Genomic DNA, 27,827 nt, shown 5'->3' on the forward strand with positions numbered 1-27,827 from the left:
TCGTTGTGCACGTCCAGCTGCATCGCCGTTAAATCCAGTTTAGCAGCTTCCTTAATTTGGTCCTCCATTAACGCGAGTAGTGGCGAAATACCTCGATAGCATCGTTAATGTGGTCTGTAGGATCTGTAGCGGTCGCCATTGTTGCTATCCTCACCAGTTACCCACCAGCGTACAGCTTGACATCTGCGTGGCGCTGATTGGCTAATCGCTAGACCCGCCCCCACCCCCGGCGTTCATTGGTCCGTCCATCGTTTGGACGAGGTAAATCGCAAATTCATTGCAGTATGCCAGAGAGATGCAAGCCTACTCAGTTGAGTGGGCGGGGTCTATGGTCTGTAACCAATTACAGCTGATTAAAAATTCCTACATTTTATCATTTTAACATTTTTAAAGCTGTTTGATGATAACAATGAGCTGTAAGCTGAGTTTAAATTTATCTCATATCTGGCCAAAGTGTCAGAGTTGGCAACAATGTGATAGGTGCCACAAATGCAGTAACTGTCTCTGTCTCTGTTCACTAAGCACTACTGTATCACACATTTTTTTCTTTTTCTTTTCTTTTTTGGTTTTACATCCACTTCATCAGATGAAGTTTCTGTTTCTCTTTGTTTCTTCATCTCCCTCTCTGGATAAAATGACGTCTCCAGGATAGCTTTGCTTTTCTCTGATGTCTGCAGACCTTTGCTCAGAGAGTCATGGATCGTCTGCCATGAGTCCAACTCTGAGCTCCAAAGAGCAGCTATGGCTCTGATGAACTGTGAGACTTCAGTCTCACTGCCTTTGGCCAGACTCATACTGTCTTTACAGATGAAGAAGATATCCATGCCGAGGAAGAGAGCATTGATGAGACCTTTGGCTGACTTGGAGAGGGCAAGAGATCCTTTGACGGCTGCCTGTCCAATATCTGCTGCCACCCTGGGCACATTGCCTGCCAGCTCTTCAGTTTTCAATGTCTGTAAAGCTGAGACATCTGTAACAAGTGCGCCAATACTGCGTCTAACTGACACAGGTTTACTCAACAAACTGAGTACCTTGTCATATTGTACATTCAATGGAATGTTAGCAGCTGGTTGAGCGGACACCTCCTCCAGACAATCCTGGGGACTCTACACATCCTCCATGAAGCTCTGGAAGACTTCACCAGCTTCCTTTTGATGTTTATGGTTTACCACAAGCTCTGTGGCAGTGGTAATGGCAGTAGCTCAGTCCATAGGGACTTGGGTTGGGAACCGGAGGGTCGCCTGTTCGAGTCCCCGTCCAGACCAAAATATGGAGCGTGGACTGGTGGCTGGAGAGGTGCCAGTTCACCTCCTGGGCACTGCCGAGGTGCCCTTGAGCAAGGCACCGAACCCCCCAACAGCTCGGGGTGCCTCACCAAAGGCAGCCCCCTCACTCTGACATCTCTCCACTTTGTGCATGTATAGGTCCTGTTTGTGCATGTGTGTCTTTTGGACCTGTGTGTAATTGACAAGCAAGAGTGAAAACATTGAATTTCTCCTCAGGGGGATTAATAAAGGAAATAAACTTAAACTTAACAGCACTGTTGACTCCACTGGTTATTCCCAGTGCTGTCCCACCTATTATCAGACCTAGAGAAACTCCAGCTGTCACAGGAATTAATGCCAAACCAATGATGGAAAGCACACTGCTAACTGCCCCCACTGAGCTGCCTACCACACTGGAGATCTTTGCCCCCTTATTCATGCTGTCCAGCTGAACAGCGTTCTCCTCCAGGTCTTTAAGAAGCTTCAGCATCCGGGGCTGTCGCTTGGTGAATTCATCGATGAAGCGACAACATGACACTTTCTGGAACAAAAAGTTTGTCCTGAAGTGCTGGTCCATCCTTTGAAAAACAAAAAAGGACAAACAGAAAACGTAAAAAGAGGTATTTCAAAGACCAGGCTGTTACAGGGGTCAGTCTACGAATTTATGCATTGAAGTCACTGCAAACAGTGCTGACAAAATATTTTGCCAAACATGGTTTACACTTACCTGATTCTATCAAGCTGATTAATGTGACGAAGCATCCTCTCTACGTCACCTTCACACAAATGTGCATTGAGGTCTACCACAGTTTCTGTGTTCCTCTTCAGGCGAAAGTCACTGAGGAAGCTTTGAAAGACAAATTTACTTTTAAATTCTACTGAAGAGTCTGTTTACTTTCTTTTACAGGGATGTGTCTCATATCAATAAAAACAAAATGTGCATATCGATTTAAATAAGTGTTTGTTTACCTTTTCTCTAACCCCTCACAGATTGTCTTGGTGGTCTGAATGTATCTGTCCAGCTGATATGACAGCACTTCCACATTCTGAAGTTTGGGAAGGAAGAAGACACTTGCATCTCTTTTAAACTCGAGGAGGAGAGGGCAGATTAGCCGTGCAGCAATGATGACAACCTGAACATGTCCAGGGCTGATCCCTTCTGGCAGATGTAGCACCTGGTTCTCCTCCATGAACACATGAAGTGAGGTGGCCACCAGTTTCTCCACTGCATCCAGGAAGCAGTCGAGCTTCTCCAGACCTCCCAGAGTGGCCTTGAGTACTTCAGCCAGCTTGGTCTCCAGCTCTGCATGCCTGCTGTCTGCAGTCACCTGGGTTACCGTGCTCTTCATATATTCCAATATAGCCTTACCTCTGTTCTCTGACTGCTTAACATGGTCAAAGTTTAGGTCGATCTTGTCAGCCCTGTCTTTGATATCCATCATCATGTGCAGCTCTGTCTCCGTCCCCAGCATCCATTCAGGTTTCCACTCACAGAATCCTCTCACTGTGTCGATGTAGGTGAGGGTATCTGCGGTGAAGCCACTCAAGGCCTTCTCAAGTTCTTTTCTGTGACACATAATATCATACAGTTTCTGAGATTTCAGAACAAATTCAAATTAAATTGTTGTTATGGAGTCTCACATTTCAAGACCTGTATCTCCTCCCTTGGTTTATTCTTTGACAGTGCAGGAGAAACATCTTGCACCAACCACTACTCCTGAAAAATACTGTAAAATGAGCAAAGACCCCTGACCCTTTGGGCCCCTGGCCAGAGCCTTTTTTTCTACACTTAAACCTTATCAAAGTCTCTAATGCAACAAGACATTAAAATGACTACAAAAGGACACAAACTACAACAAACAGTTTGAAACCACTGGTCCAGACAATTCAAGGTCTATCACTTTTTTTTTGTCTGTCGTTGTTTTAACATAGTTTCCCCAGCAGATGGCGCCAGAGCACACATGGTTAATTTTTCAACAATATTCTACATATACTGGGGAAACACCATGGGCACAATAATTTGCAGTAGAATACACTTAACAGACTTTACAGTGACAATGAATACAATGATTGACATAACAAAGCTAATAGGTGCTTATTTCTCTATGTGCTGCCTTTGTATAGGTCCTGCCTTTGCATGTGTGTGTCTTTCGGACCTGTGTGTAATTGACAAGCAAGAGTGAAAACATTGAATTTCCCCTCAGGGGGATTAATAAAGTAAGTAAACTTAAACTTAAACTTAACTTATAAACTTTGTAAGACATGGTGATGTATTTAATACTAAAACAACCCAGTACACTGAGGGTTTAAAGATATATTTTACATATTTAAGACCTATTTATAAAGTCATTAACTGTTTTGCTTAAAATAGGTTCATGTGTATGGGAGTTTCAGACATTCAAAGATCTGTCTCCTCATCAGTAGCCTACTTTTTTCACCTTATTTGACATTTTGGTTTTACTTCAGACTTTTCAGTTGGCTTGTGTATAAAACATTTTATTTTTGTTTTACTTTCATTTTCACATTCATGTTAAATACAAAGGCAGTCTACAAAAATGAAATCCTTGAAATGAAAAACCTTTCCATTTCTCCACTTACTAGTGCAGGCTACTGTACCATCAGCTTTATTGTGTCAAGTTCTGGAGAAACTGTTGAGCAACCTCTGCTAAGATTTCCCTAAATACCTGTTTTATCATAACACATCTGACCACACCCGTTTCCAGTAAATGCCATAGACGGTTTGGTAAAACACACACACACACACACACACACACACACACACACACACACAAAGTCAATAACAGAGAAAAAAACGTTTTTAAAGGTCCAGTGTGGACTATAATGTAATCTGTATGTTTTATCATAATCACCTGAGGAAAGAAAAAGGAAAAGGATCCTGTTTTCGTCACCTAGAATGAGTCATTTATATCCACATATGGAGCAGGTCCTCGTCCACAGGACTGGGGTTTCACCTGGGCAGGTGTGGTTTTGCAGGGTGCAGCAGTGCACTGCTTCAGCCAGTTCCATGACCATCTCATCAAGTCATTCGAAAATCTGCAGGAAAGTCTAGTCACAGTTGCAGCCTTGCCAGCAAGGAGCAAATATTTAAGTGAATCTTTGTAAATTAATGGTCACAGAAAAAAAAACATCCCTGTTTGAAGTCACAGAGTGGGCTTCAGCACAGCAGTCAAATTTTGTTGGTTGATGTCCCCCACCTCTGTTACCTTGATGATATGATGAGAACATGAAAGTGACGTGATCCATCATATTTTAGCTGCTTATGCTCTGCTGTGTTGTGGTTCCCATAATAATCCTATGTTCCTGCACCTATATGCTCCTGTATACAAGTTTCTCCTCTCAGTTTGCTGTGTTCGTCTATAGTTTCTTACTAATATATTTTTGTTTTCGCTTAGAAAATACACAGTCCAAACAGCTGGAGCAGAGCTATTCACTCACGGTAATACACACCTGTGATCTAAAGTTCTTAACACAAGAACACATAAGAAATCTAAAAATGACATCTTTAACTTACGTTTCCATGTCTCCACTTTTCAGTATAGGCTACTGTTCCATCAGCTGAGGAAATTATTATGAGCAGTCTTGTTTAAGTTTCTTCTGTAAATAGCTGCTAAATTATTATACATCCAACCACACCCATTTCCAGTTTGAGACTTTATTTGATAGGACAGTGTTTGTGTGAAAGAGAAGAGAGAGAATGACATGCAGCAATGGGCCAGAACTGAACCTGCACACCCCCTGTACAATTTGGACACCCAATTAAATCAAAATGTACATGCAACATAGTAGACTGCATTGGCACCTTCATCTTACCTGACACTTAGTATGTGGCACTGACTGAGCGTGGTTTGTGTGTGCAATGGTCTTGTCTGTGTGTGTGTGTGTGTGTGTGGGTGGGTGGGTGGGTGGAGGGACCTCACTTGCAGTGAGCCAATGGCTGTGAGGCAATTATTGATTGAGGACAGGTGTGACCCAGGTGCTTCTCTCCCTGGGGTAATAAAGCTGCAGGCTGCAAATTCTGCTCTCTCTCTCATTCTCTGTGTGCTTCTGATCTGCAGGTATGTGCATTAGGGGTGTAAATAACCAGCTTCATCACGATACGATATTATATCGATATGTTTGGATGACGATACGATGTTTGCCGATATCACACGATTTTGATTCGATTCGATTCAGGAGCCTTCGATCGATATGACGCGATATCATATGCCCATCTAACACAATCATTTACATCAACTCACAAAAACAACTAGACTATGATTTGACCATTTTATTTCTGAGCTCTGTTTGTTGTTTGAGCGGAGGCGCGCTTGCCCAGAAATGGTGACACAGACGTGCTATGTGAATTTCAAAATAAATGTGTATCTTTAAGATGACGATATAGATCGATGTTTTCATTTTGCATCGATATAATCGGATCGTTAATCAATGAATCGATGTATCAATGTGGATCGATGTATCGTTACACCCCTAATGTGCATGTTTAAGTGAAAGGGCTTTTGCCATTGTGGTACACGTGAAGTTAACTATGTGAATGTTCTCTCCCATTCTCTGTGTGCTTCTAATCTGCAGGCCAAGGTCCCCCTGACATGCTGCAGCCTTAAGGTCGTGATGCACCTCCAGAAAGGCCGAAGAGTGATGCCAGTCTAGTGCATGGCATGGTCTGAAGTCAGCCATCAAGTAACGGTTACGTGTGACAACGAAGGACAAGTACAGAAGCAACCAACATGTGGCAAAAGTGGACTTAGGCCTGCTCTCCTCCTCCCACCTCAGCGAAAAATAAAATTGTGTTTTAACCCTTAACAGCATGTTGTCTTTTGCCCTCACATGGGTGTCAAACCATGAATCTGCAGACATTCTGCAAGTATTGTAGACAGACAACAATAAACAGACCTTTTTAAAAAAGTTGAATTATTTATTTGTGAAGGAAAAATGTGCAGATTGAACTATACATATGAATAATGCAGAATCATATGGAATGTGGATAATTTTGCATACAGTACATGGCAGTAATTGCAGCTCTAGAATATTCACATTTATCATCAAGTAGAGTACAATGCATTATGTTTTGAAACAAGTTTAGCAAAAAGTTAAATTCATGACTCAAACAGGTTTATGTCATGAGAATTACTGTTGTTTAGGGGTGTGCCATATCATCTCATTCACGGTAATATTGGTAATTTTTTAATATGATATAAATAATTCATACCATGATACTCACAATATTTGGACTTGTTGACATATTGACGTCATATTGTTACCCATGGTAACAACAAGCATAGCTAAAGGGGAAAAATAACTACAGACTCCGTGGTGGTTCCATCTCTCCTCCTCCTCTATGGCCGTGCGCACACAGGAGTCAGTATCGTCAAGTGATTACACCTTTGGTAACGCAAAACTACATGCCGCCTACGGCTCAACAAAGAACTACATACATGTGAATGTGCGATAGTTATAGCGAAACAGCCCGTCACAGGTTACAGAGCATAAATGTCTAGGTTGGGGAAAAAAAAACAACTTAGAAGAGAAGGATATCCCCTGTTGATTCATATATAAATATATATATATATATATATATATATATATATATATATAGATCCCAGGGTGCATTTTTTGTATTTGGGAGATGTTTAAATGTGTAACTTGTGGTAGATTTTATTTTGTTGAACTATTAATATTGTATGCAGAATCTGAATCTCACTCTGAGTTAGTGTTGTTCTTTACAAACTAAATAAATGAGAGACAATTTTTGTTTAGTTTTTACTGAATATTTGAAGGCAAACTGGTTGACATATAAAACTATATCACTTATTCTATTTTCTTAAATTAATAATACATTTTTTCCCCTAATATGTCATATCGTCAAGAATATCGTTATCACAAAAATACCTTTAGATATTGTGATATTCTTTCAGGGCCATATCGCCCACCCCTACAGCTGATTAAAAATCCCTACATTTTAATGCTGTATGATGCTAAGCAGTGAGCTATAAGCTGAGTTTAAATAGATCTCATTTCTGATCAAAGTGTCAGAGTTGGCAACAGGACATTCATTAGCGTCATTAGCCCTTTTTACACAGCCCTCTTTAAAGCGGAAATTTCATGCCATTATGCCGCCTCGCCATGCAGTATAATCGTGGAGTGGGGGGGCAGAGTTGTCACCTTTAAGCTGGCATTGGAGGTATTCACAGCGCCGAAACGATATCTGTATTAACAGGACAGCTGGCAGGATGGGATCATGGGTGGCATGGATGTGAGTTTTGACGACTATCATGCATGCATGCAACCCATCATAGGAGACTTACAAAGTTTGTAGTAACAGTTAGCAGCTAACTCAAAGAAGAACAGCGGCTGAAAATGTCCACAAAGTGGGAAAACAATGTGGTCAGGGAGCTCCTTACCCTCTAAGGAGCAGACGTGATCAGTCACCATATAACAGGGGATGGTTAATGATTGTTATTGCCATGTTATGCAATAGAGTGTGCCAGTAAACCCCGAACTCCGTTAGCGCTTTTAGCACTCCCGGTTCTCTCGTCTCAAAGTCAATACGTTTTTTGAATGGGATTTTGGTAAAATGCCTCAAATAAGGTCTGTGGTTAACAAAAGCTTAAGCAAGTTTCAGGTGTTGTTCTACGACAGAAAACACGTCAGTAAATACCCTACTTGTGAATTTTGAAGCTTTTACGTGTCGTAAAAAAGGCGGTTGCTAACAAGTGGCTCAATATGACTACAAACCCTGTCGGGGACATTAAACGTCTTCATCCCCGAACAGGTGAGAGTGCTGGCAGTCCGCCATTACAGCTTCTTATTTAGCTTAAACAGTCCGATTTCCCCATTATATAATGTTTTTAAAATAAAGCGGCCGAAATCAGATGAAAGCTTAGTGGCGGTGACATCAAGAGTCATGCGACCGTGGAGTAGTCATGTAGTCCGTTAAAGCCTAACGTTAGCTTTTTACTTCCGGCGATCGCATTTTAGCTTCAAATGCGGTATGAAAGGTGTTCATATGTGAAGATTATCTCACTGAACAAAACCTGTAAGTATCATAAACTTGTGTTAGCCACAGAGCTTATTTTCTGACATAATCCAAAACGCATAGCAAAAATCACATTCACTTTCTCTTCCGGGAACCAGCGCGATGCTAAACTTCTGGGTTTTGACGTCAGCCCTGGCACACTCTATTGTTACTTTTTATAAAGTGCTGCTGACACATATGTTATATATCACATGCCAGCATGCTGTCTAAAATCACACTCTGGAGCAGCCTGATGCTGCTGTTGTTTGCTTCTGTGTAAAAATACAAAGGCGGCATGAAGAGGGATTTCTTACAGTGCTATCTCTGTAAAAAGGGCTATTGTCTCTGTTCACCAACACTATTGTACTACACAATTTTTTTTCTCTTCAATTTTTGGACTTTCATCCACTTCAACAGATGGAACTTCTGTTTCTGTTTCTCTTTGTTTCTTCATCTCCTGCTCTGGATAATATGGCGTCTCCAGGATAGCTTTGTTTTTCTCTGATGGCTGCAGACCTTTGCTCAGTGAGTCATGAATCCTCTGCCATGAGTCCAACTCTGAGCTCCAAAGAGCAGCTCTGGCTCTGATGAACTGTGAGACTTCAGTCTCACTGCCTTTGGCCAGACTGATACTGTCTTTACAGATAAAGAAGATATCCATGCCAACAAAGAGAGCATTGAGCCCAATGAGACCAGCCCTGGCTGACTTGGAGAGGGCAAGAGGCCCTTTGACAGCTGCCTGTCCAATATCTGGGAGATCTGCTGCCACCCTGGGCACATTACGTAATGCTTTTCCTTCCTGCACTGCCACTCTGCCAGCACTTGTCACCAGCTCTTCATTTTTTAACAGCTTAACAGTGGAGGCAGCATCAACAAGTGAATCAATACCATTTCCAATAGCACCAGCTTTACAAAGCATCTTGCCAACTCCCAGAACCACATCTATCTGGCTTGTTTGGCTTTGGGTGACCTCTAGACAATCCTGGATACTCTGCACATCCTCCATGAACCTCTGGAAAACTTCACTGGCTTTCTTTTGATGTTTGCGGTTAACTCCAATCTCTGTGATGGTGGTTACAGCACTGTTGACTCCGCTGGTTATTCCCAGCCCTACCCCCGTCATTGTCAGAGCTAGAGACATTCCAGCTGTTACAGGAATTAATGCCAAACCAATGATGGAAAGCACACCTCCAACTGCCCCCACTGAGCTGCCTACCACACTGGAGATCTTTGCCCCCTTATTCATGCTGTCCAGCTGAACAGCATTCTCCTCCAGGTCTTTAAGAAACTGTAGCATTCTAGGCTGTCGCTCGTTGAACTCATCAATGAAGCCAGAACATGGCTCATCCTGAAACAAGAACACCATCCGGAAGTTCTGGTCCATCCTGATGAAGATAAAAGAGGAAATTAAGACAGACCAAATACGATGAAACACGTCAAAAGGTTAGTATGTTTAAAATTCAATATGACATTATTAAATTTGGGATCTTTTTTTTCTTAACACACATTAATGGTTTCCAAAAGCAACTATAATGCCTCTGCAAACCAGTCAAGCTGCAGTTACAGTTTACATCCGTGTCTGGATGCCTTACACGCATCTCCCAGGCAGCACAGAAGATCTATACAACCACCACAGTTGCAGAGAGGGCACCCAAGATTAGTGTCATGAATTCAGTATCTGACCAGTGTCTTCCCTTCTTTTGCTGATTTGTGTTATCGAGGAATGGCCAGAAGTGTTTCTGCAGAACATTATGACTTCACAGTTGTTGACCTTTGATCTTTTGGATGTAAAATCTTGTTACTTCATCATTTTTTGCGATTAGACATTTGTGTGAAAGTCTTTCATAATTACCGTAAGAATTCTTGAGTTACGGACAAAAACATGCTTCCTGAGGTCACAGTGACCTTGACCTTTGACATTCAACCCCAAAATTCAATCAGTTAATTTTCAAGTCCAAGTGGACATTTGTGCCAAATTCAAAGAAATTCACTAGAGGCCTTCTTGAGATATCACGTTCATGAAAATGAGACGGATGCAAGGTCACAGTGGCCTTTGACCTTCAACCACCAAAATTCAATCAGTTAATTTTAAGTCCAAGTAGACATATGTACCAAATCTGAAGAAATTCCCTCAAGGCTTTCTTGAGATATCATGCTCACGAGAATGGGATGGACGAACGTGCAGACAGATGTATGTACTGACATAAAGACATACAGCCATACAGGCAGACAATCAGACAACCCAAAACACAATGCTTCCGGTCAAGAGGTACCGAGGTATTACCTCATGTTGGACAAGAACCATAACCCAAGTATCCATTCATTTCTGAGTGGATCCTTGAGGTGCCATATTCATTATCAGAGTGATAGAGTTACTTAAAGAAATCATGGAAAACCTGGTTTACATCATTTGAGTTATGAGATACAGTAATTTTGCCTCTAATTTCCTGTAGTTGCAGTAAATATAAACGAGACTCTACAGCCATGCTAGGCGCTTCGTGAGACTGTACTTAGGCACAGTGGTTCTTTGAGCTATATGCTAACATCAATCCTAGCATACTCACAATGACAACACTAACATGCTGATGTTTAGTAGGTATGCTGCTTACCCTGGTCATCACCTTAGTTTAGCGTGTTAGCATCAAGTGGCAACCTCTGGGGCTAAAAGATTAAGCAAAGATGCCTAAAGCTGCAGTTCCTTGAATGGCCACTTGATGCTGTCTCTAAACGCAAGTCAGTCCCCACAGAACCCCATGTTAAAAAGTCCAACTTCACGGCAGCAATAAACATGTTCACAGCCTAGTACAATAAAACAGCTTTAGTTGCTGATTCAAAAAATCTAACAAACCAGTCGGTGATCACATCATTAAATTGATTAATTTTAACCTGACAGTGACGTTAGAGGAAAAGTCAGAGGATCACCAAAATCTTTAGGATTCATCATCTGAGAACCATAAATGTTGTGCCAATTCATCTTGTAGATGTTGAGATATTTCACAGGTTGTGCCTTATTTGACGAAAAATAATTACCTTACGTTTTTAGTATGAAAATCCAACTTCAGGAAAATTGGCGTGCTTGCAGCAAAGGCTGCAGCTCATCGTGTTGGTGTGCGGGTCGTAGGTCAGCCATGACTGCGGCTGGCCAGCCTCATCAAGTTTCCGTTTTTCAAGGGTTAGGGTTAACGGCAGAAATGCCTTGCTCAGAAGTTACCAGTGAACCACCACCCCCCCCAAGCACATAAAAAAACCCACATGCAAATCAAAATTTTCCATCGGCCACTGGCAGGTGTGTGTTTTTGTTTTACACGCCAAACTTTCACCCAAGTTCAGTGTAAACCCATCCGCATCATCATTAAACGTTCAGTGCAATGGATGTAATATAAAGATCATAAAAGTCTGGTGGGAGGGAAGGTGGATGGGTCCACAAGCATAAGACTTTGACCTAGGAGGCCAGTGTTGTGGCCTGTGTGCAACAAAAAAGTCAACGTTGAGTTCTTTTGTCACATCATCCACAATCTTTTCCTAACCTTAACCAAGTACAATGTAGTTTTGTTGCCCGAACCTATCCACCGACCCCTTCACGTGACTTATCCTTGACCTGTCTGCGTCAAAATAAAACACAAAAGGCTGCCCTGGCATATATATAATAACGCTTCTGTCCCAGCGTCAAAATATGATGAATAGGGATGAGATCACGTTGGATATCTGTATCAAATTTTATGGAAATCCATCAAATAGTTGTTGAGATATTCTGACAGACCATCAAACCTTCATGCAGAATAGGAACATAAACTGTGTGCCTCTATGTTTTGGAGCATGCATCAAAATGTCCTGCTGATGACCATTAAATTTCTGTCACTCATCAAACCTAGCATGTCTGTGTTGACATATTTGGGGACAAAAAGTACATCCAGGGGTAAAGCCTACCTGATTTCATGAAGCTGATTAATGTGATCAAGCATCCTTTGTATGTCCTCTTCAGACAAATCCCCATTGAGGTCTACCAGGGTGTCTGTGTTCTTCAGGAAAAACTCACAGAGGGAGCTGTGACACACAAAATTACACTGAATAAAACAGATGGCTTTTTTAGTATTCTACATATTATTTTGAGGAAATGCCAGTTTACCTTTTCTCTAACTTCTCACAGATTGTCTTGGTGGTCTGAATGTATCTGTCCAGCTGATATGACAGCACTTCCACATTCTGAAGTTTGGGAAGGAAGAAGACACTTGCATCTCTTTTAAACTCGAGGAGGAGAGGGCAGATTAGCCGTGCAGCAATGATGACAACCTGAACATGTTCAGGGCTGATCCCTTCTGGCAGATGTAGCACCTGGTTCTCCTCCATGAACACATGAAGTGAGGTGGCCGCCAGTTTCTCCACTGCATCCAGGAAGCAGTCGAGCTTCTCCAGACCTCCCAGAGTGGCCTTAAGTACTTCAGCCAGCTCGGTCTCCAGCTCTGCACGCCTGCTGTCTGCAGTCACCTGGGTTACCTTGCTCGTCATATATTCCAACATAGCCTTACCTCTGTTCTGTGACTGCTTAACATGGCCGATGCTTAGGTCGATCTGATCAGCCCTGTCTTTGATATCCATCATCATGTGCAACTCTGTCTCCCTCCCCAGCATCCATTTCGGGTTCCTCTCACAGAATCCTCTCACTGTGTCAATGTAGGTGAGGGTATCTGCGGTGTAGCAGCACAAGGCCTCCTCAAGTTCCTTCCTGTAACACAAGTTTGTGAGATTTAAAAACAAAGTCAAACTGAACTGTTGTTGTGGGGTTAGGCTCAATTCTTCGTCCCTACCACTTAACCCTTACCCCTCCATTTTGCGCATTCACACCTAGAGGTAGTGTGTCCCAATTCTTGTTGGGAGGTACGGCAAAGTGTAAGGGCTACATGGCTTTCCAAACTGAGGAATTCCAGAGGCATACTCTAAACTGACTGTTATAAAAAATATACGTAAGAGGGCCGCACAAGCAGCAAAAAGAACCCACAAATAGGTCTATGTCTGTCATTGCAGGTCCGAATATATCTCCACCCTTCTGTCACCGTTCTTTGACAGTGCAGGAAAAAGATATGGCAGCAACCACTCCACAGTAGCTGATAATAAAAAATTATCAAAGGCCCCTGACCCCTTGGGCTCCTGGGCCAGAGTGTCTGTTTTAAATGACTGTTAGCATTTCTTGGTGGAAAGTCACAGAGCTCAGTTAAATGTTGGGATATCCGTAATGTGTGTTTATGTTTTACCCCTAAACCTTAAGAAAGTCTCTTAATATCTTAGTAAAGCCCAATAACATTAGTAAAGCAGTTAAAAACAACAGAATAGTGTCGCAAAATGACTACAAAGGGATGCAAAGAGACATAAAACAACTGCAAACTCCAAATGCTGTATTCAAGATAAACTCATTATTATAGATACCACATTTATATCTAGAACTAGAACCTTGCGGTTGAATGCCACAGTCAAGTTGCAGTTACAGTTTACATCCATGTCTGCGAAAACATGGATGCTTCACACACATCTTTATCCGGCAGCACAGAAGATCTATACAGTCAGAACAGTTTCATGATGGACTCCTAAGATTAGTGTCACCAATTCAGTATCTGACCAAATGTCTCCCCTTCTGTTCCTGAGTTATGATGCTGAATAATGGCCAGGAAAGTGTTTTTGCATAACATTATGATATCACAGTAAAGTTGACATTTGACCTTTTGGATGTAAAACGCCATCATTTGAGTGATTTTTTTTCATAATTGGTGTATGAATTCCTGAGTTATGGTCAAAAACATGTTTTATGAGGTCAGTGACCTTTGACCTTCGACCACCAAAATCTAATCATGTCATCGTTGAATCCAATTTGACGTTTGCGCCAAATTTGAGGAAATTCCCTCAAGCATTCTTGAGATATTGCGTTCACAAGAATGGGACAGATGGACATACAGATGGACAGACCAACAACCCAAAAACATAATGGATCTGGCCACAGCTGTCACTGGCTTAAAAGCATAACAAATTATATATTACATTATTAAAATATCATGATATTACCACAAGACCCACCGATATATGAAAACATATATGATCTACATACGTTAGTATTTCCCAAACCTGGGGTCAAGACCTCTTCCAAAATAAATCTGAGGGGTTGTGAGATGTCAGCAGGATATAACAGCATAAAAAGCATACTTATACTTTACAAAACACTCCAAAAATCTTTGCTTTTTTAATTTAATCTCTACTCTTTTACATAACTCACTGCTGAATTAATAGCTAAAATATCGAGATATAACACGACAAATGGTATACTGTATTTCATAACTGGTGGTTACAGTTTGTAACCAATTCATCAAAAATTCAGTGTCATTGCAGTCACAAGATTTGACCAGCAGATGTCGCCAAAGTGCACATGGTTTTTCAATGGGTATAATGACTTCAATGTTTTAGAAACTTCCTCTTTAGCAGTATTCTACATGTTTTAGAGGCACAATGATTTGCAGTAAAGTATATTTTAAACGGAAATGATTTTACAGTGATAATTAGTAAAAAATTACTGGCCTGAAAAAGCTAATGTGTGTCTTTGTTTATGTAATATGCCGATTTATTTAATAGGCTACTAAAAGAACCCTGAGGGTTTCAAAACTATTTCACATTCCCAACATGTTTAACAAGTAATTAATTGTGTTGCTTAAAATATGTTTATGTGTAGGCTTATGAGTTTCGGGCAAAGACCTGTTTCCTGGTCGGTAGCCTACTTCTTTCGCGTCATTTGTCATGTTGTCGTTCCTTCAGGCTTTTCTCTCATTTTCTGTGCAGAAGTAGTTTAAAGATATAAACTCTTTACCTTGCAGACATGCTTCTCCTCGTGGTTCTCTGTCTTGAGTTCCTTATCGAGGCCTCGTCTAATTATGCACGTGGTTAACATAAAAATAAAACAAGATTGGAAATCTGATAGTTTACTGTGCTAAAGATCACCAACTCATGAGTTGACTGAATTTACTAAAGTCACTGAATCACTGCTTGCTGAGGAACTTTGTTGACAACACTTCGACGGGGTGACGCCGATCGGTTTCGTTTTCCTTCCTCCACATCAGCTCTCACATATTTTCATACAAGGAGACAGTCAGCTGACTTTTGTTTATTCAGGAGTTGCGATAGCGGTAGGCAGCAGCACGCCAGGCCTTCACTTATTCAAAACTTATTTCCTGATGCTGCCTTCAGATGCTGTCGGAAACATGAGCTTAAACATTAATTCATGGTTAGACCCAAAGTGACTTACCTCTGTACAGCACACTCAGTATTTAGCTCTTTTACCTCGACAGTGCCTCACTGTAAAACATGTTTTATCACGAGCAAAAGTCCTGCGTTGAAACTTAATTTTTCAACAATATTCTACACATACTGAGGGGACACTATGGAGACAATAATTGTAGTATAACATAGTGAATAGATTTTATGATGATAATTAATACAATGATTGACATAGCAAAAGCTAATAGGTGCCTATTTCTGTATTTGTTGCCTTTGTTCATAAGATATGAAGATGTATTTCATAGGCTACTAAAACAACCATGCACTGGGGGTTTCAAAATGTTTTACATCTTCATAACTTGGTACTTAATTGTGCTACTTAAGGTGTGTTTAAATATAGTGAAGTTATGGGAATTAACAGATCTGTTTCCTAATACTTTTTATTTTATTGACATTTTGTCATTACTTCAGGCTTTTCTCTCATTTTCTGTACAAAAGTAGCTCAAAGATTTACAGTTTTCACCTTGCAGCTGTCTTCAGTTCTTTATCTGAAACTATCTTGCTATGTTTATGGTTAAAATACTTTAAGGCTTGGTTACGAGACTAAGGTGCCTCGTACAAGTTAACAATATCAGAAAATAACCTGTTGTCAAACACACTAAAAATGCAGTGCATGATCAAATAGAAAGTAACAAGTTTTTGTTTTTGCTTGTACATAAAATACACAGCCCAAATAACGAATTCAAGCTATCCACTTACAGTTATAGGCTACACACCTGTAAACTAACAATGATCTTAACACAAAGCCCAGTGCAAAACAACAAAAGTTTACACATTGCATTCTTGTTTTACTTTCGCTTTCACATTCTTGTTAAATACAAAAGACAAAAAGAAGAAACAGGCTTTTTAACCTACCTTTCCATGTCTCCACTCCTCAGTATAGGCTACTGTTACATTAGTTTCACTGCGTCACATTGAAGAGAAACTGCTACAAGCAGCCTGAGCTAAGATTTCTCTAAGTAGCTGTCATTACACATCTGACCACACCCCTTTGCCACACATCAGAACAGAGCAGAACAGAAGCAGGGTAGAAATCTAAACGCTTCAAAGAGCTCTGCGTTTAGCAGCAGAGCTCCAGTGGTGGAGAGTTACTGTAGGCCATTGGACTCAAGTACAATACTGAGGTACTTGTCTTTTAATAGGCCTATTTCCATTTTGCACCACTCTATACCTCTACTCAACATTTCAGAGAAGATTTTGGTACTTTTCACTTAACTAGCTAGCCTACATTTAGTTGACAACTTTGCAGATCCAGATTAATATAGAAAATGTAGACCCAATAAATAAACACATTGATGCATTATTATGGATAAAGACTTTATTGATCCTTCAGTGAAACTGACAAGCTACCCAGCTGAATTAGGCCCACTCTGAACAGCTGCAACAGTAAAGTGATGAAAATATTAATGCATCAATAATTATAGTTTGTGATATAATATATATTATTCTAAAATGAATCTCTCTGCATAAGTACTTTTTCTTTTGGCTCTTAAAGTATATTTTGAAGTTAATACTTTTGTACTATTGAGATCTTGAAAGCAGGACTTTTGCTTATAACAGTGTACTTCCACACTGTGGTTACTTTAGTAAAAGGTCAGAGTACTTCCTCCATCAGTGTAGCTCAGCCGACAACAACCAGACAGCAGCAGAGTGGATTCAGGACCACTTCTCTGAGTGAGTCCAGTGAAAACACCAGTCAAGGTTTTACATCTGCTAATATCAGCAATACACTGCATTACAGGAAACTATATTCTGCAATACTAACACCCTGACAACACAACATATTGAAAAAAAGAGGAAGAAATAGGTAAGTACATAAAATAACTTGTAGGGTGTACCATGCCTCTCGCCCACTGTCAGCTGGGATAGGCTCCAGCTCCCCAACAGTTACAGATATAACAATCAAAACTTAACAAGAGCAATCCCAGTCAAAATCACAGATGTTAAGTACCCATCATGACTGCTGTTGCACTTAAACTAATGTAATATTGCAATACCATCTCAAGTAAAGTGACACAGTGGTGTGTTTAGTTGCAGCAAAGTCAACAAATTACAGTATATGTAAAATGATGGAATAACAGCACACAGAATAGTATATAATTACATAATAATTATAAACTATTGTCTGCATTAATATTGAAAACACCTATGTGGGCAAAGTATTTTTGTAATAATCTTAATTCATTATATAGCAATTTCACACACACACACACACACACACACACACACACACAGATGCAGATTGATTTATACATACAAATAATGCAGATCAAAATGTATTTTCCATAATTGTTTGTTCTAATTATCTATTTTTTTATGTGACAGTAAATTTGAGGCTGAAAAGTGAGCAACTCTTCTCCGCCTAGTGTGTCGTCGACGACACGTTTGTGCAAGCACACTTTGCATTACCGTTATTCCGCGACGGTTTGTCCTATCGGAAAAATTAAAACGGTTTCTGAAAGCTGAGAAGTTGCGCTTCACAGCTAACATGGTGTTATTACGGTAACTTCTTGGGCGCTGTTGCAGGAAGACCGCGAATCCGCCCCTTTGTTCTCCGCTCCACCCACACAGACGTGGTGTATACGCGCAACAACCACAGAGCGGAGAAACGGAGCAGAGCAGCGATTTTGTCAAGAGAGAAAGAAAGAAATCTAGTTTTTACTTTGTATAAGTTATTGTGTGTGTAAATCGACGTTTGTATTGTGTGGTCACCTTTAGAGCAGTGTTATAAGTCAGTAAGTTTGTACAACGTATGTGTGTTTTTTACTTCATGCGTAAATGTGCGCATGACAAAATATGGCGCATTCATTTTATGTTTGGTGACTTTTTTAGTGTAGTGTTGGCTACCAAGTGGTGATTGTATGTATATGTATATCTTCGAACAATGTACCATGCCTTGTTTTTACTATATAGTGTGTGAACAAGCTGAATATTTTTCTCCACTACTTTCAGTTTGTCTTGTGNAAAGACTCAATAAATTTCACTGTAAATATGTTACTGTTCTAAAAGAACACCTATATATAGTTTTCATTTTGGTCTGTTTTTGCACATTAAGAGATAGACTCAAAAATTGTGAATATGTTTTATACTGTTCTTAAAAAAAAACGCCTGTATATAAGTTTTCATTTTGTTCTGTTTTTGCACATTCAGAGACAAATACTCAAAAAACTTTATTGTAAATATGATTTATACTGTTATAATATCAAATTTATTATGCAAAATCTGTTCATGTACAATTGCAGTGTTTTTTCCTCACTAAATCTCTAAAACCAAATTCCGTTTTTTGTTTTTTCTTCATTTAAAACTGTTATTACATTGTTATTACATGCAGTAAATTGTAAATAATTGTCAGATATTGAAAGTTCAAAGTGTTCTGGAAAAACAGGCAAAATCACTTCCTCACAGGACATTTTCAGGCCCTTTTATAGTTAAAATAAGCAAAAAAGTCCAGGCGGACATTTTGAGGCTTAGGTGTTAAAGGTAAGCTGAGTTTAAAGGTCTTGTGTGCTGAATTCCCTCAGAAGCTCCAAGTGACAGCTGGAAATATTACTCAAATGAAGAGCAGGAGGGCCATTTGGTCAGTAGGGGGAGTTGTTGCCTGTGCAGTTGCCACATGATTGTTTGGAGACTGTGTGCTTCCTCAGCTTCTGTAAGCAGTAAAAGAGTATGCACAATCTCTGTGTTTGTGAAGATTGTAAGATATGTTCTGATTATTCTTCATTTCCATGATAAGTTAACCAAGTTTATTTCCTCTTTTTACAGTTATTGTATATTTACATGGTTATACCAACTGTTCCTTTGTAGTATCTGTTGAATAATAGTCTTAGACCACATGGCTCATAAAGCTACTTTATATGTCTGGTAAATGAAGCAAGAATTCAGCTGTTATATCTGTATACTGTGGATGTGTTTGTGGTTAAATGAGGGTACAGATGTTTAAGATATTGTTCATGCCAACCATTCAGTATTTCTGTACTGCTGTTTATGTTTCAGACACCACACATGGTCAGTGCTACAAACGTGTTTGTATCATCACTCAAACTGCTTCATGAAGTTGCAAACTGCTTTTCTGCCTCCGCATCAACTCCTTCATAAGAGGTCCACTGTGGAGCCACAGTCGGTGTTCAAACCCTGTTTAAGCATCAATCAATTATATCTAGTGTGTAGGGTTTATGGGAATCTATTGGCAGAAATAGTATATAATATTCATAACTATGTTTCTATAAGTTTACAATCACCTGAAGCCGAAAACAATTGGGATTTCATTACATTGGAATAAGCCGTATATATCAATATATGGAGCAGGTCCTCTCCCACGTAGGTCCACCATGTGGCTCTACTGTAGCCAGAAATGGACAACCCAAACACTGGTTCTAGGTAGGGCCATTTCTGTCGGCCACCGTGGATCTCTAACATGTTTGGCACATGGGACAAGTTTTAGTTCTGTTACCTCACTGCCAGATGCCACTTAATTCTACACACTAAATGGATCTCCTACCTGATTTTAGTGTCAGAGCTGGCAACAAGGCATATTGTGATTGCTGCCACCAACAATAATTGTCTCTATTCGCTGAGCACTACTGTATGAGACAGTTTTTTTTCTTCCATTTCTGGTTTTTCATCCACTTCATCAGATGAAACTTCTGTTAATGTTTCTCTTTGTTTCTTCATCTTCCTCTCTGGATAAAATGGCGTCTCCAGGATACCTTTGTTTTTCTCTGATGGCTGCACACCTTTGGTCAGTGAGTCATGAATCTTCTGCCATGAGTCCATCTCAGAGCTCCAAAGAGCAGCTCTGGCTCTGATTAACTGCGAGATTTCAGTCTTGCTGCCTTTGGCCAGACTCATACTGTCTTTACAGATGAAGACAATATCCATGCCGAGGAAGAGAGCATTGAGCCCAATGAGACCAGCCCTGGCTGACTTGGAGAGGGCAAGAGGCCCTTTGACAGCTGCTTGTCCAATATCTGGGAGATCTGCTGCCACCCTGGGCACATTACGCAATGTTTCTCCTTCCTGTACTGCCACTCTGCCAGCACTTGTAATCACCTCGTCACTTTTTAACAAAGCAGAGGCAGCATCAGTAAATGAATCAATGCTTTTTCCAACAGTTCCAGCTTTAGTTACAATCTTGCCAACTCCCAGAACCACATCCACTTCACTTGCTTCCACTTTGGGAACCATTGAACTGAACAGACAATCCTGGAGACTCTGCACATCCTCCATGAACCTCTGGAAAACTTCACTGGCTTTCATTTGATGTTTGCGATTTACTCCAATCTCTGCAGCAGTGGTTACAGCACTGTTGACTCCGCTGGTTATTCCCAGCCCTAATCCTGCCATTGTCAGAGTTAGAGACACTCCAGCTGTTACAGGAATTAATGCCAAACCAACGATGGAAAGCACACCGCTAACTGCCCCCACTGAGCTTCCTGCCACACTGGAGATCTTTGCTCCTGTATTCATCCTGTCCAGCTGAACAGCACTCTCCTCCAGGTCTTTAAGAAACTGCAGCATTCTGGGCTGTCGCTCACTGAACTCATCAATGAAGCCAGAACATGGCTCATCCTGAAACAAGAACACCATCCGGAAGTTCTGGTCCATCCTGATGAAGATAAAAGAGGAAATTAAGACAGCCCAAACATGATGAAACATTTTTAAGACATTAGTATGTTTAAAATTCAGTATGACAATACTGGATGGATCTGTTCTTTTTTTTTCTTCAAGCCCACATTAGATGGCTACAAGATCAATTCAATCCACATAAAACTGAAATGAGCAGAAATGGCAACAATATTTCATAAAATAAATTTCAAATGATACAGAGGTGTTACCCCCTGCAGGACAAGAGCCATAACGCAAGTATCCCTTCATTTCTGAGTGGACCCTTGAGGTGCCGTATTCATGCTTTGAGGTTGTGGTTATATGAGCTAAACGCTAACATTAATGCTAACATGCTGATGTTTAGGTTTACCTTGGTCATCATCTTAGTTAAGCATGTTAGCATGCTATGGTTTGCCTATTAGCACTAAACATACAGTAAATCTGAGGTTAAGGGGAATGTTGTTAGTTTTGGATGATGCTTACCTGATTTCATCAAGCTGATTAATGTGAAAAAGCATCCTTTGAAAATCATCTTCAGACAAATCCACATCGAGGTCTACCAAAGTCTCTGTGTTCTCCTTCAGGCAAAACTCACAGAGGGAGCTGTGAAAGACAAAATTACACTTACATAATATAATAGATGCTTATTCTGGAAAAAAATCTACCTTTTTCAAAATGAGGAAATGTCAGTTTACCTTTTCTCTAACTCCTCACAGATTGTCTTGGTGGTCAGAACGTATTTGTTCAGCTGATATGACAGCACTTCCACATTCTGAAGTTTGGGAAGGAAGAAGACACTTGCATCTCTTTTAAACTCGAGGAGGAGAGGGCAGATTAGCCGTGCAGCAATGATGACAACCTGAACATGTTCAGGGCTGATCCCTTCTGGCAGATGTAGCACCTGGTTCTCCTCCATGAACACATGAAGCGAGGTGACCGCCAGTTTCTCCACTGCATCCAGGAAGCAGTCGAGCTTCTCCAGACCTCCCAGAGTGTCTTTCAGCACATCAGCCAGCTCTGTCTCCAGCTCTGCACGCCTGCTGTCTGCAGTCATCTGAGTTACCTTGCTCTTCATATATTCCCACATAGCCTTACCCCTCTTCTCTGATTGGGTAACATGGCCGATGTTTAGGTGGATCTTGTCAGCTCTGTCTTTGATATCCATCATCATGTGCAACTCTGTCTCCCTCCCAAGAGTCCATTTCGGGTTCCTCTCACAGAATCCTCTCACTGTGTCGATGTAGGCAAGGGTATCTGTGGTGTAGCAACACAAGGCCTCCTCAAATTCCTTCCTGTAACACAAAACATCATACAGTTTGTGAGTTTTTAACATAAATTCAAATTAAATCATTGCTGCATAGTTGGTCTCACAGTGCAAGCCCTAATGTATCTCCACCTTGGGTGTGTTATGTGATAATGCAGGAGATGATCTTAGAGCAACCACTCCACAATGACTGCTAAATGAAAATTGAGGAAAGGCTCCTGACTCCTTTGGCTCCTGGGCCAGAGCATCTGTTTTAAGTGATTGTTAACATTTCTTGGTGGAAAGTCACAGAGCTCAGTTAAAAGTTGGGACATCCGGGGCGTCGGTAGAGTAGTGGATAGTGCTGGTGCCCCATGTACAGAAGCGATGCCTCGCTGCAGCGGTCGCAGGTTCGACTCCGGCTTGCAACCCTTTGCTGCATGTCAACCCCCACTCTCTCTCTCACCCCATTTCAATCTGTCCTGTCCATTAAAGGCAAAAAGCCCAAAAAAAGAATCTTTAAAAAAAAAAAAAAAAAAAAAGTTGGGACATCCTTATAGTGTTTTTCAAACCTCTAAACCTTAACAAAGTCTCTTAATTTTGAGTATCTGCCAACCAAATCCAGTTTGTGTTTTTTACTTCATATTACAGCTTCACAACATACTGAGGTCACGGTAGCATTTAGTAAAAGCACAATAACATTAGTAAAGCAGTTTAAAACAGCAGAATGGTGTCCCAAAATGACTACAAAGGGATGCAAAATGGCACAAAACGACTGCAAAATAAACTACAAACAAAAAGACAATGCTGCATTCAAGATGAACTCATTATTGCACAGAATACATTTATAAACTAGAACTGCTATCTCATGGTTGTATGCCTTCATGAATCAGTCAAGTTACAGTTGACATTTATGCCTGTGACAACATGGATGCTTCACACACATCTTCCCCCCAGCAGCACAAAAGAGCTATACAATCAGCACAGTTTCAAGGTGGACACCCAAGATTAGTGTCAACAATTCAGTAACCGACCAACTGTCTCCCCTTCTGTTCCTGAGTTATGACATTGAATAATGGCCAGAAAAGTGTTTTTGCAGAACATTATGATGTCACAGTGAAGCTGACCTTTGATATTTTGGATACAAAACATTATCACTTCATCATTTTATTCTATTAGACATTTGAGTGAAATTTTGTCATAATCAGTGTATAAATTCCTGGGTTATGGCCAAAAAACATGTTTTGTGAGGTCACGGTGTCCTTCTCTGACCTTTGACCGCCAAATTCTAAACAGTGTGGAAGTTTGTGCCAAATATAAGGAAATTCCCTCATAGCATTCTTGAGATATTGCATCCATGAAAATGTGACAGATGTACAGATGTTCATACACTTTCACTTGGTTGGTCTATCTGGCATTTGCCAGAATTGCCCGTGGGCCAGTCTGATCTTGTAAAGTTTTGAGCTGCGTCTCCCTCATCTCTGTCCTGTGCACCCATTGCAGGTTACCAATGCCATCAGCCAATGTGAGGGTATTCGCACACCAGAGTCCGATGGCACCTTGACTACCTGGTAAAAGACCGGTGACCAGACATCCTGGATCTTCCAATGACTTAGGTTCTTCCGGGCCAAATTTTGTGCCACCTGAAGTAATTCCTGGTGTTGCTGGACCCACTCATCTCAAGAGCTGGTTGTGTCTTTAGCTACATCTGCCCTCAAGAGAAAGTCAATTGTAAGCCGGGGCGCTGCCCTAAACATTAGGACATAAGGGGAACAGCCAGTAGCGCGATGGTCAAAGTGTTGTATGCCCATGCCAATTGAAAGATGTGCTTCGGCCATATTGGCATCTTTTCAGGGGAAAGCAATCAGAGCAGGTCATGGGGCTTCCTGTTCAATCTCTCACACTGGCCATTTCCTTGCAGGCGGTATGGTGTTGTCCTGGACTTCTATTTCCCACATAGCTGGCAGAGCTCCTGGATAAAAGAACTCTCAAAATTTCTCCCCTGGTCAGAGTGTATTCTTTTGGGTACCCTGAACCGGCCAGGACCTTCGCTACTGTGACAGTGCTATGGTCTTTGGTTGGTACAGTCTTGTGTATTTAGCGAAGACGTCAATCATGACCAACACATTCTCTCTCTGGTCTGTTGCAGGTTCAAGCTGGTGAACCCAATGGCAGATACCTCCAGTGGCTGACTGGCAAAGAGGCTGGAGAGCCTTTGACAGTACATGAGGTTGGCAGTTCTGACAATGCTCTTCTATTTCTGCTCCCGTCCCTGGCCAGTAACAGCTTTGTATCGCCAGATCGGTTGTTGCATGTACACATTCAAACTGATTTCATGATACTGCCCTCAAGTACTGTTGGAAACATACACATTAATAAATGATAACACCCCACGTGACTCACCTCTGTAAAGCATATCCTCCTGAGAGCTGTGTCCTCATACAAGGACATTACATTTTGTGTTTACTGGACCTTATACTTCAATATACTTAAAGCAGCTGTGCAGAACTTTACGTTTTCGTTGATTATAGTGCCCCCTTTGGTCGAAGCGGTATGAAACCCACAGCCTGGTGTCGTAAAGTTCCGACTGCAGCCGGCATTCGGCTTCATTCGTAAAATCTCGACTGCAACCGGCAATTACCGCATGCATTTGTTTTGGAGAGCGAGAGGAAAATCATAAATGTTCTGGTGTAGCTCTGAATTTCTTATAAACTGAGGACAACTGCCTGCTGTATATTTGTGTTCATGTTCACAGTCACAGATAATTTTGTGGCGTTTGTTGTAACGTTACTAGACAAAAGCGGTTCACATCAGCTAACGTTACATTTAGCTTGCTTATAACTTCCATGTCGCCATATATTGAAGTAAAACAACGTCTAACAAGTTGCGGTATATTCTCTAAATAAAAACAAAAATTACATACCTGTCGATTAGGAAAAGGGCCAACTCAGGATCAGTTTTAAAACCTTTAAAATCTCTCAGCTCTCTCCACTTGGTGAATGCCCGACCGAGGTTTACACGCGTTTGGGCTTGAGCCCTATCACTGTCCTGTTTAGCCTTCTTCTGTTCTTCTGTTCTTTTTTGTTTAGATGGTGCTCCTTCTTTATCCGCCATGACATTGAAAGTACAACCAAGTCCTTATAGATACATCTGGTAAAACCGCTTACTCGAAGAACACTCTCTGTAAACACGGCTCTTCTTCTTCTCTCAATTTATTGGCGGATCGCAAACAACTTCCAGGTGCATACCACCACCTACTGTACAAGAGTGTGCAATGTGTCCGAAATCATTCGCTACTCCCTACTACATGTCATTTAGTCCGTTTCTTAAATCCTACTCGTAAACACGGCTCCTTCTTCTTCTGTGGTTTAATGGCTGCGGGCCGCTGCGGGCGTGCAGACTCCGGGTGCCGTATTCTGGTTTGCTGACTTCCGCTGTGTCCGACCCGACCGAGGCTACGCTAAATAGCCATATAGAGAAAGGCTTTTTTGTCGCTGTTGGGTTCAAATAAATATGCGGATCTTCAAGGGGGGGTGATACGAACTAGGGACAGTTTTATAAATGGTAAAAAGTTCCGCACAGCTGCTTTAAGTTTGTGGACACTTTTTTGTGCCATCTAGTGGTAGTAAGACCACAATACACCAATCCATGTAAAAACAAGATGGCAGCCATCTCTGCCAAGACAGTCTGCAGCTGATCCTGACACAAAAGTGGACCAGCTACAAAACCTGATCACATTTTATGGTTGAAACTTGTTTATTTATGATTAATAATGTTTGTAGTTTCATATGGCAACAAATTTGACCAATTTTAGCAACAGTAACAAGCTAAGACACTTTAATTAGGAAGTACTCGTTTGAAGACTTTGGGACTTTAATATTGTCTCGTTTCAGGATATAGGGACTTTATTATCATTTACAATGTTTAGTTTATTTATACTTATCAGGTCCTATTGATCCCAAATAGCTAGGAGAAATTAAAAATGCATACCAAACAAAAGTTTGGGTTTGTGAGGATATTCAGTGTTTGTCTTTACTTCAGTAAAACCACACTGTAAAAGTATTCTATTTCTAGTAAAAGTCCTGCATTGAAAATGTTACCTTAGTATTTATGTGGCCTAAGTATGGTCTAGATGAGGTATATAAAGTGGGCTTTTAAAAAAAAACTTGCTCAATGCAGAAAAAAATTAAAATAATCAAAAATAAGTTTAAAAAAAATTGAAGGAAAAGCAGAAAATCTTCACAGTTGCAATCAGGATCCATCACTTTTGTCTGTTATTGCATTTACACAAATTGACCAGCAGATGTCGCCAGAGCACACATGGTTTAAAGGCATATCAGAAAACTTAATTTATCAACAATATTCTAGGGGCACAATAATTTGCAGAATAATATATTTTAAACAATGTGCCATTGGTTATAGAATATGAAGATTTACTTTTATAGGCTACTAAAAGAACCCTGTACATTGAAGGTTTCGCAACATGTTTAACAGGTAGGTCTAATTAATTGTGTTGTTTAGAATATGTTTATGTGTATTAGTCAGTACACATAGTTATTTCGCGTTATTTGACATCTTGTTACTTCAGGCTTTTCTCTGATTTTCTGTGCAGAAGTCGTTCAAAGATTTAATCTCTTTACCTTGCAGACATGTTTGTCCCCTCGGTTTACTCCCGTCACTTCGTTATCAAGGTCTCATCTTATCATGCGCGTGGTCTCATTGTTGTGTGTCGACTATATCTGCTAAAATCACTGAATCACACCTTGCTGAAGAGTTTTGTTGACAACACTTCGACAGGTGACACTGATTGGTTTCGGATTCCTTCCTCCACATCAGCACAGCAGGATGAGCCACACCTACCTCTGCACTGTACAGCTGCCTGACAGTAATATGACCTGTTTATTCAGGAGGCTGAAACTGTCTGTGACAGCCATAATAACATGTTAACTCTAAGCAGCAGCACGCCACACCTTTACTGTTTAAAACTTATTTCCTCATGCTGCCTTCAAATGCTGTTGGTAACATACTTCTCTCTGATAAGACCCAAAGCAATGACTAATGTCACTTACCTTTGTAAAGCACCTTCAGTATTAAGCTTTACTCAGGTAATGCCACACTGTAATACTACTCCAATACTAGTAAAGGTCCTGCGTTGAAAACAAGTATTTATGAAGCAAAACTATGATCAAGAAAATGTATTTAAATTGGGCTATTAAAAGTAAACATGCACAAAGCTGGGAAAAGTTTGAGTAGCTCAAATACAGTAACCTGTTGAAACTTCCATCAGCATGCAGCTGAATCTGTAGCCTTGGGGAAACACACTAAACTGTGTCCTCATCAGAGACTTAATAGACATGAGGCAAACACCTAG

At 40.7% G+C, this 27,827-nt stretch overlaps 3 protein-coding genes across 4 annotated transcripts in view; all 3 read right to left on the reverse strand.

Moving 5' to 3' along the window:
* LOC126405644 (apolipoprotein L4-like) overlaps nt 1-2,516 on the reverse strand; it is an 8,428-nt gene extending 5,912 nt beyond the window's left edge. The window contains 1 exon segment of the mRNA XM_050069459.1: nt 2,441-2,516. Within this exon segment, the coding sequence (XP_049925416.1) occupies nt 2,441-2,455 (15 nt within the window). The 5' untranslated portion in view covers nt 2,456-2,516.
* A 3,661-nt stretch (nt 2,517-6,177) lies between these two features.
* Nucleotides 6,178-16,563, reverse strand: LOC126405761 (uncharacterized). Of its 2 annotated transcripts, none has more exons than XM_050069669.1 (4): nt 16,465-16,563; nt 12,425-13,021; nt 12,226-12,342; nt 6,178-9,683 (listed from the first exon to the last, which is right to left on the reverse strand). In XM_050069669.1, the coding sequence occupies exons 1-4, from the start codon at nt 16,470-16,472 to the stop codon at nt 8,657-8,659; spliced, it is 1,749 nt and encodes a 582-aa protein (XP_049925626.1). In that variant the 5' UTR covers nt 16,473-16,563; the 3' UTR covers nt 6,178-8,656. The 2 variants fall into 2 exon arrangements, with proteins under 2 accessions (XP_049925626.1, XP_049925625.1); XM_050069668.1 differs by lacking the exon at nt 16,465-16,563 and adding an exon at nt 15,143-15,404.
* Nucleotides 16,564-18,579: 2,016 nt separating this feature from the next.
* LOC126405445 (uncharacterized) lies at nt 18,580-27,228 on the reverse strand. The gene is made up of 4 exons (XM_050069179.1): nt 27,097-27,228; nt 21,909-22,505; nt 21,697-21,816; nt 18,580-21,214 (listed from the first exon to the last, which is right to left on the reverse strand). The coding sequence occupies exons 1-4, from the start codon at nt 27,105-27,107 to the stop codon at nt 20,173-20,175; spliced, it is 1,770 nt and encodes a 589-aa protein (XP_049925136.1). The 5' UTR covers nt 27,108-27,228; the 3' UTR covers nt 18,580-20,172.
* Nucleotides 27,229-27,827: the final 599 nt, after the last annotated feature.

This window comes from Epinephelus moara, chromosome 18 (assembly GCF_006386435.1).
Source record: "Epinephelus moara isolate mb chromosome 18, YSFRI_EMoa_1.0, whole genome shotgun sequence".
Lineage (NCBI taxonomy): Eukaryota > Metazoa > Chordata > Actinopteri > Perciformes > Serranidae > Epinephelus > Epinephelus moara.

Coding starts and splice junctions, on each gene's coding strand:
- LOC126405761 (XM_050069668.1), bottom strand. Junction 12,343..12,424: donor TGTGAGAAGTTAGAGAAAAG/GTAAACTGGCAT, acceptor TGTGTGTCACAG/CTCCCTCTGTGAGTTTTTCC. Junction 9,684..12,225: donor AATCAGCTTCATGAAATCAG/GTAGGCTTTACC, acceptor TATCTTCATCAG/GATGGACCAGAACTTCCGGA.
- LOC126405445 (XM_050069179.1), bottom strand. Junction 21,817..21,908: donor TGTGAGGAGTTAGAGAAAAG/GTAAACTGACAT, acceptor TGTCTTTCACAG/CTCCCTCTGTGAGTTTTGCC. Junction 21,215..21,696: donor AATCAGCTTGATGAAATCAG/GTAAGCATCATC, acceptor TATCTTCATCAG/GATGGACCAGAACTTCCGGA.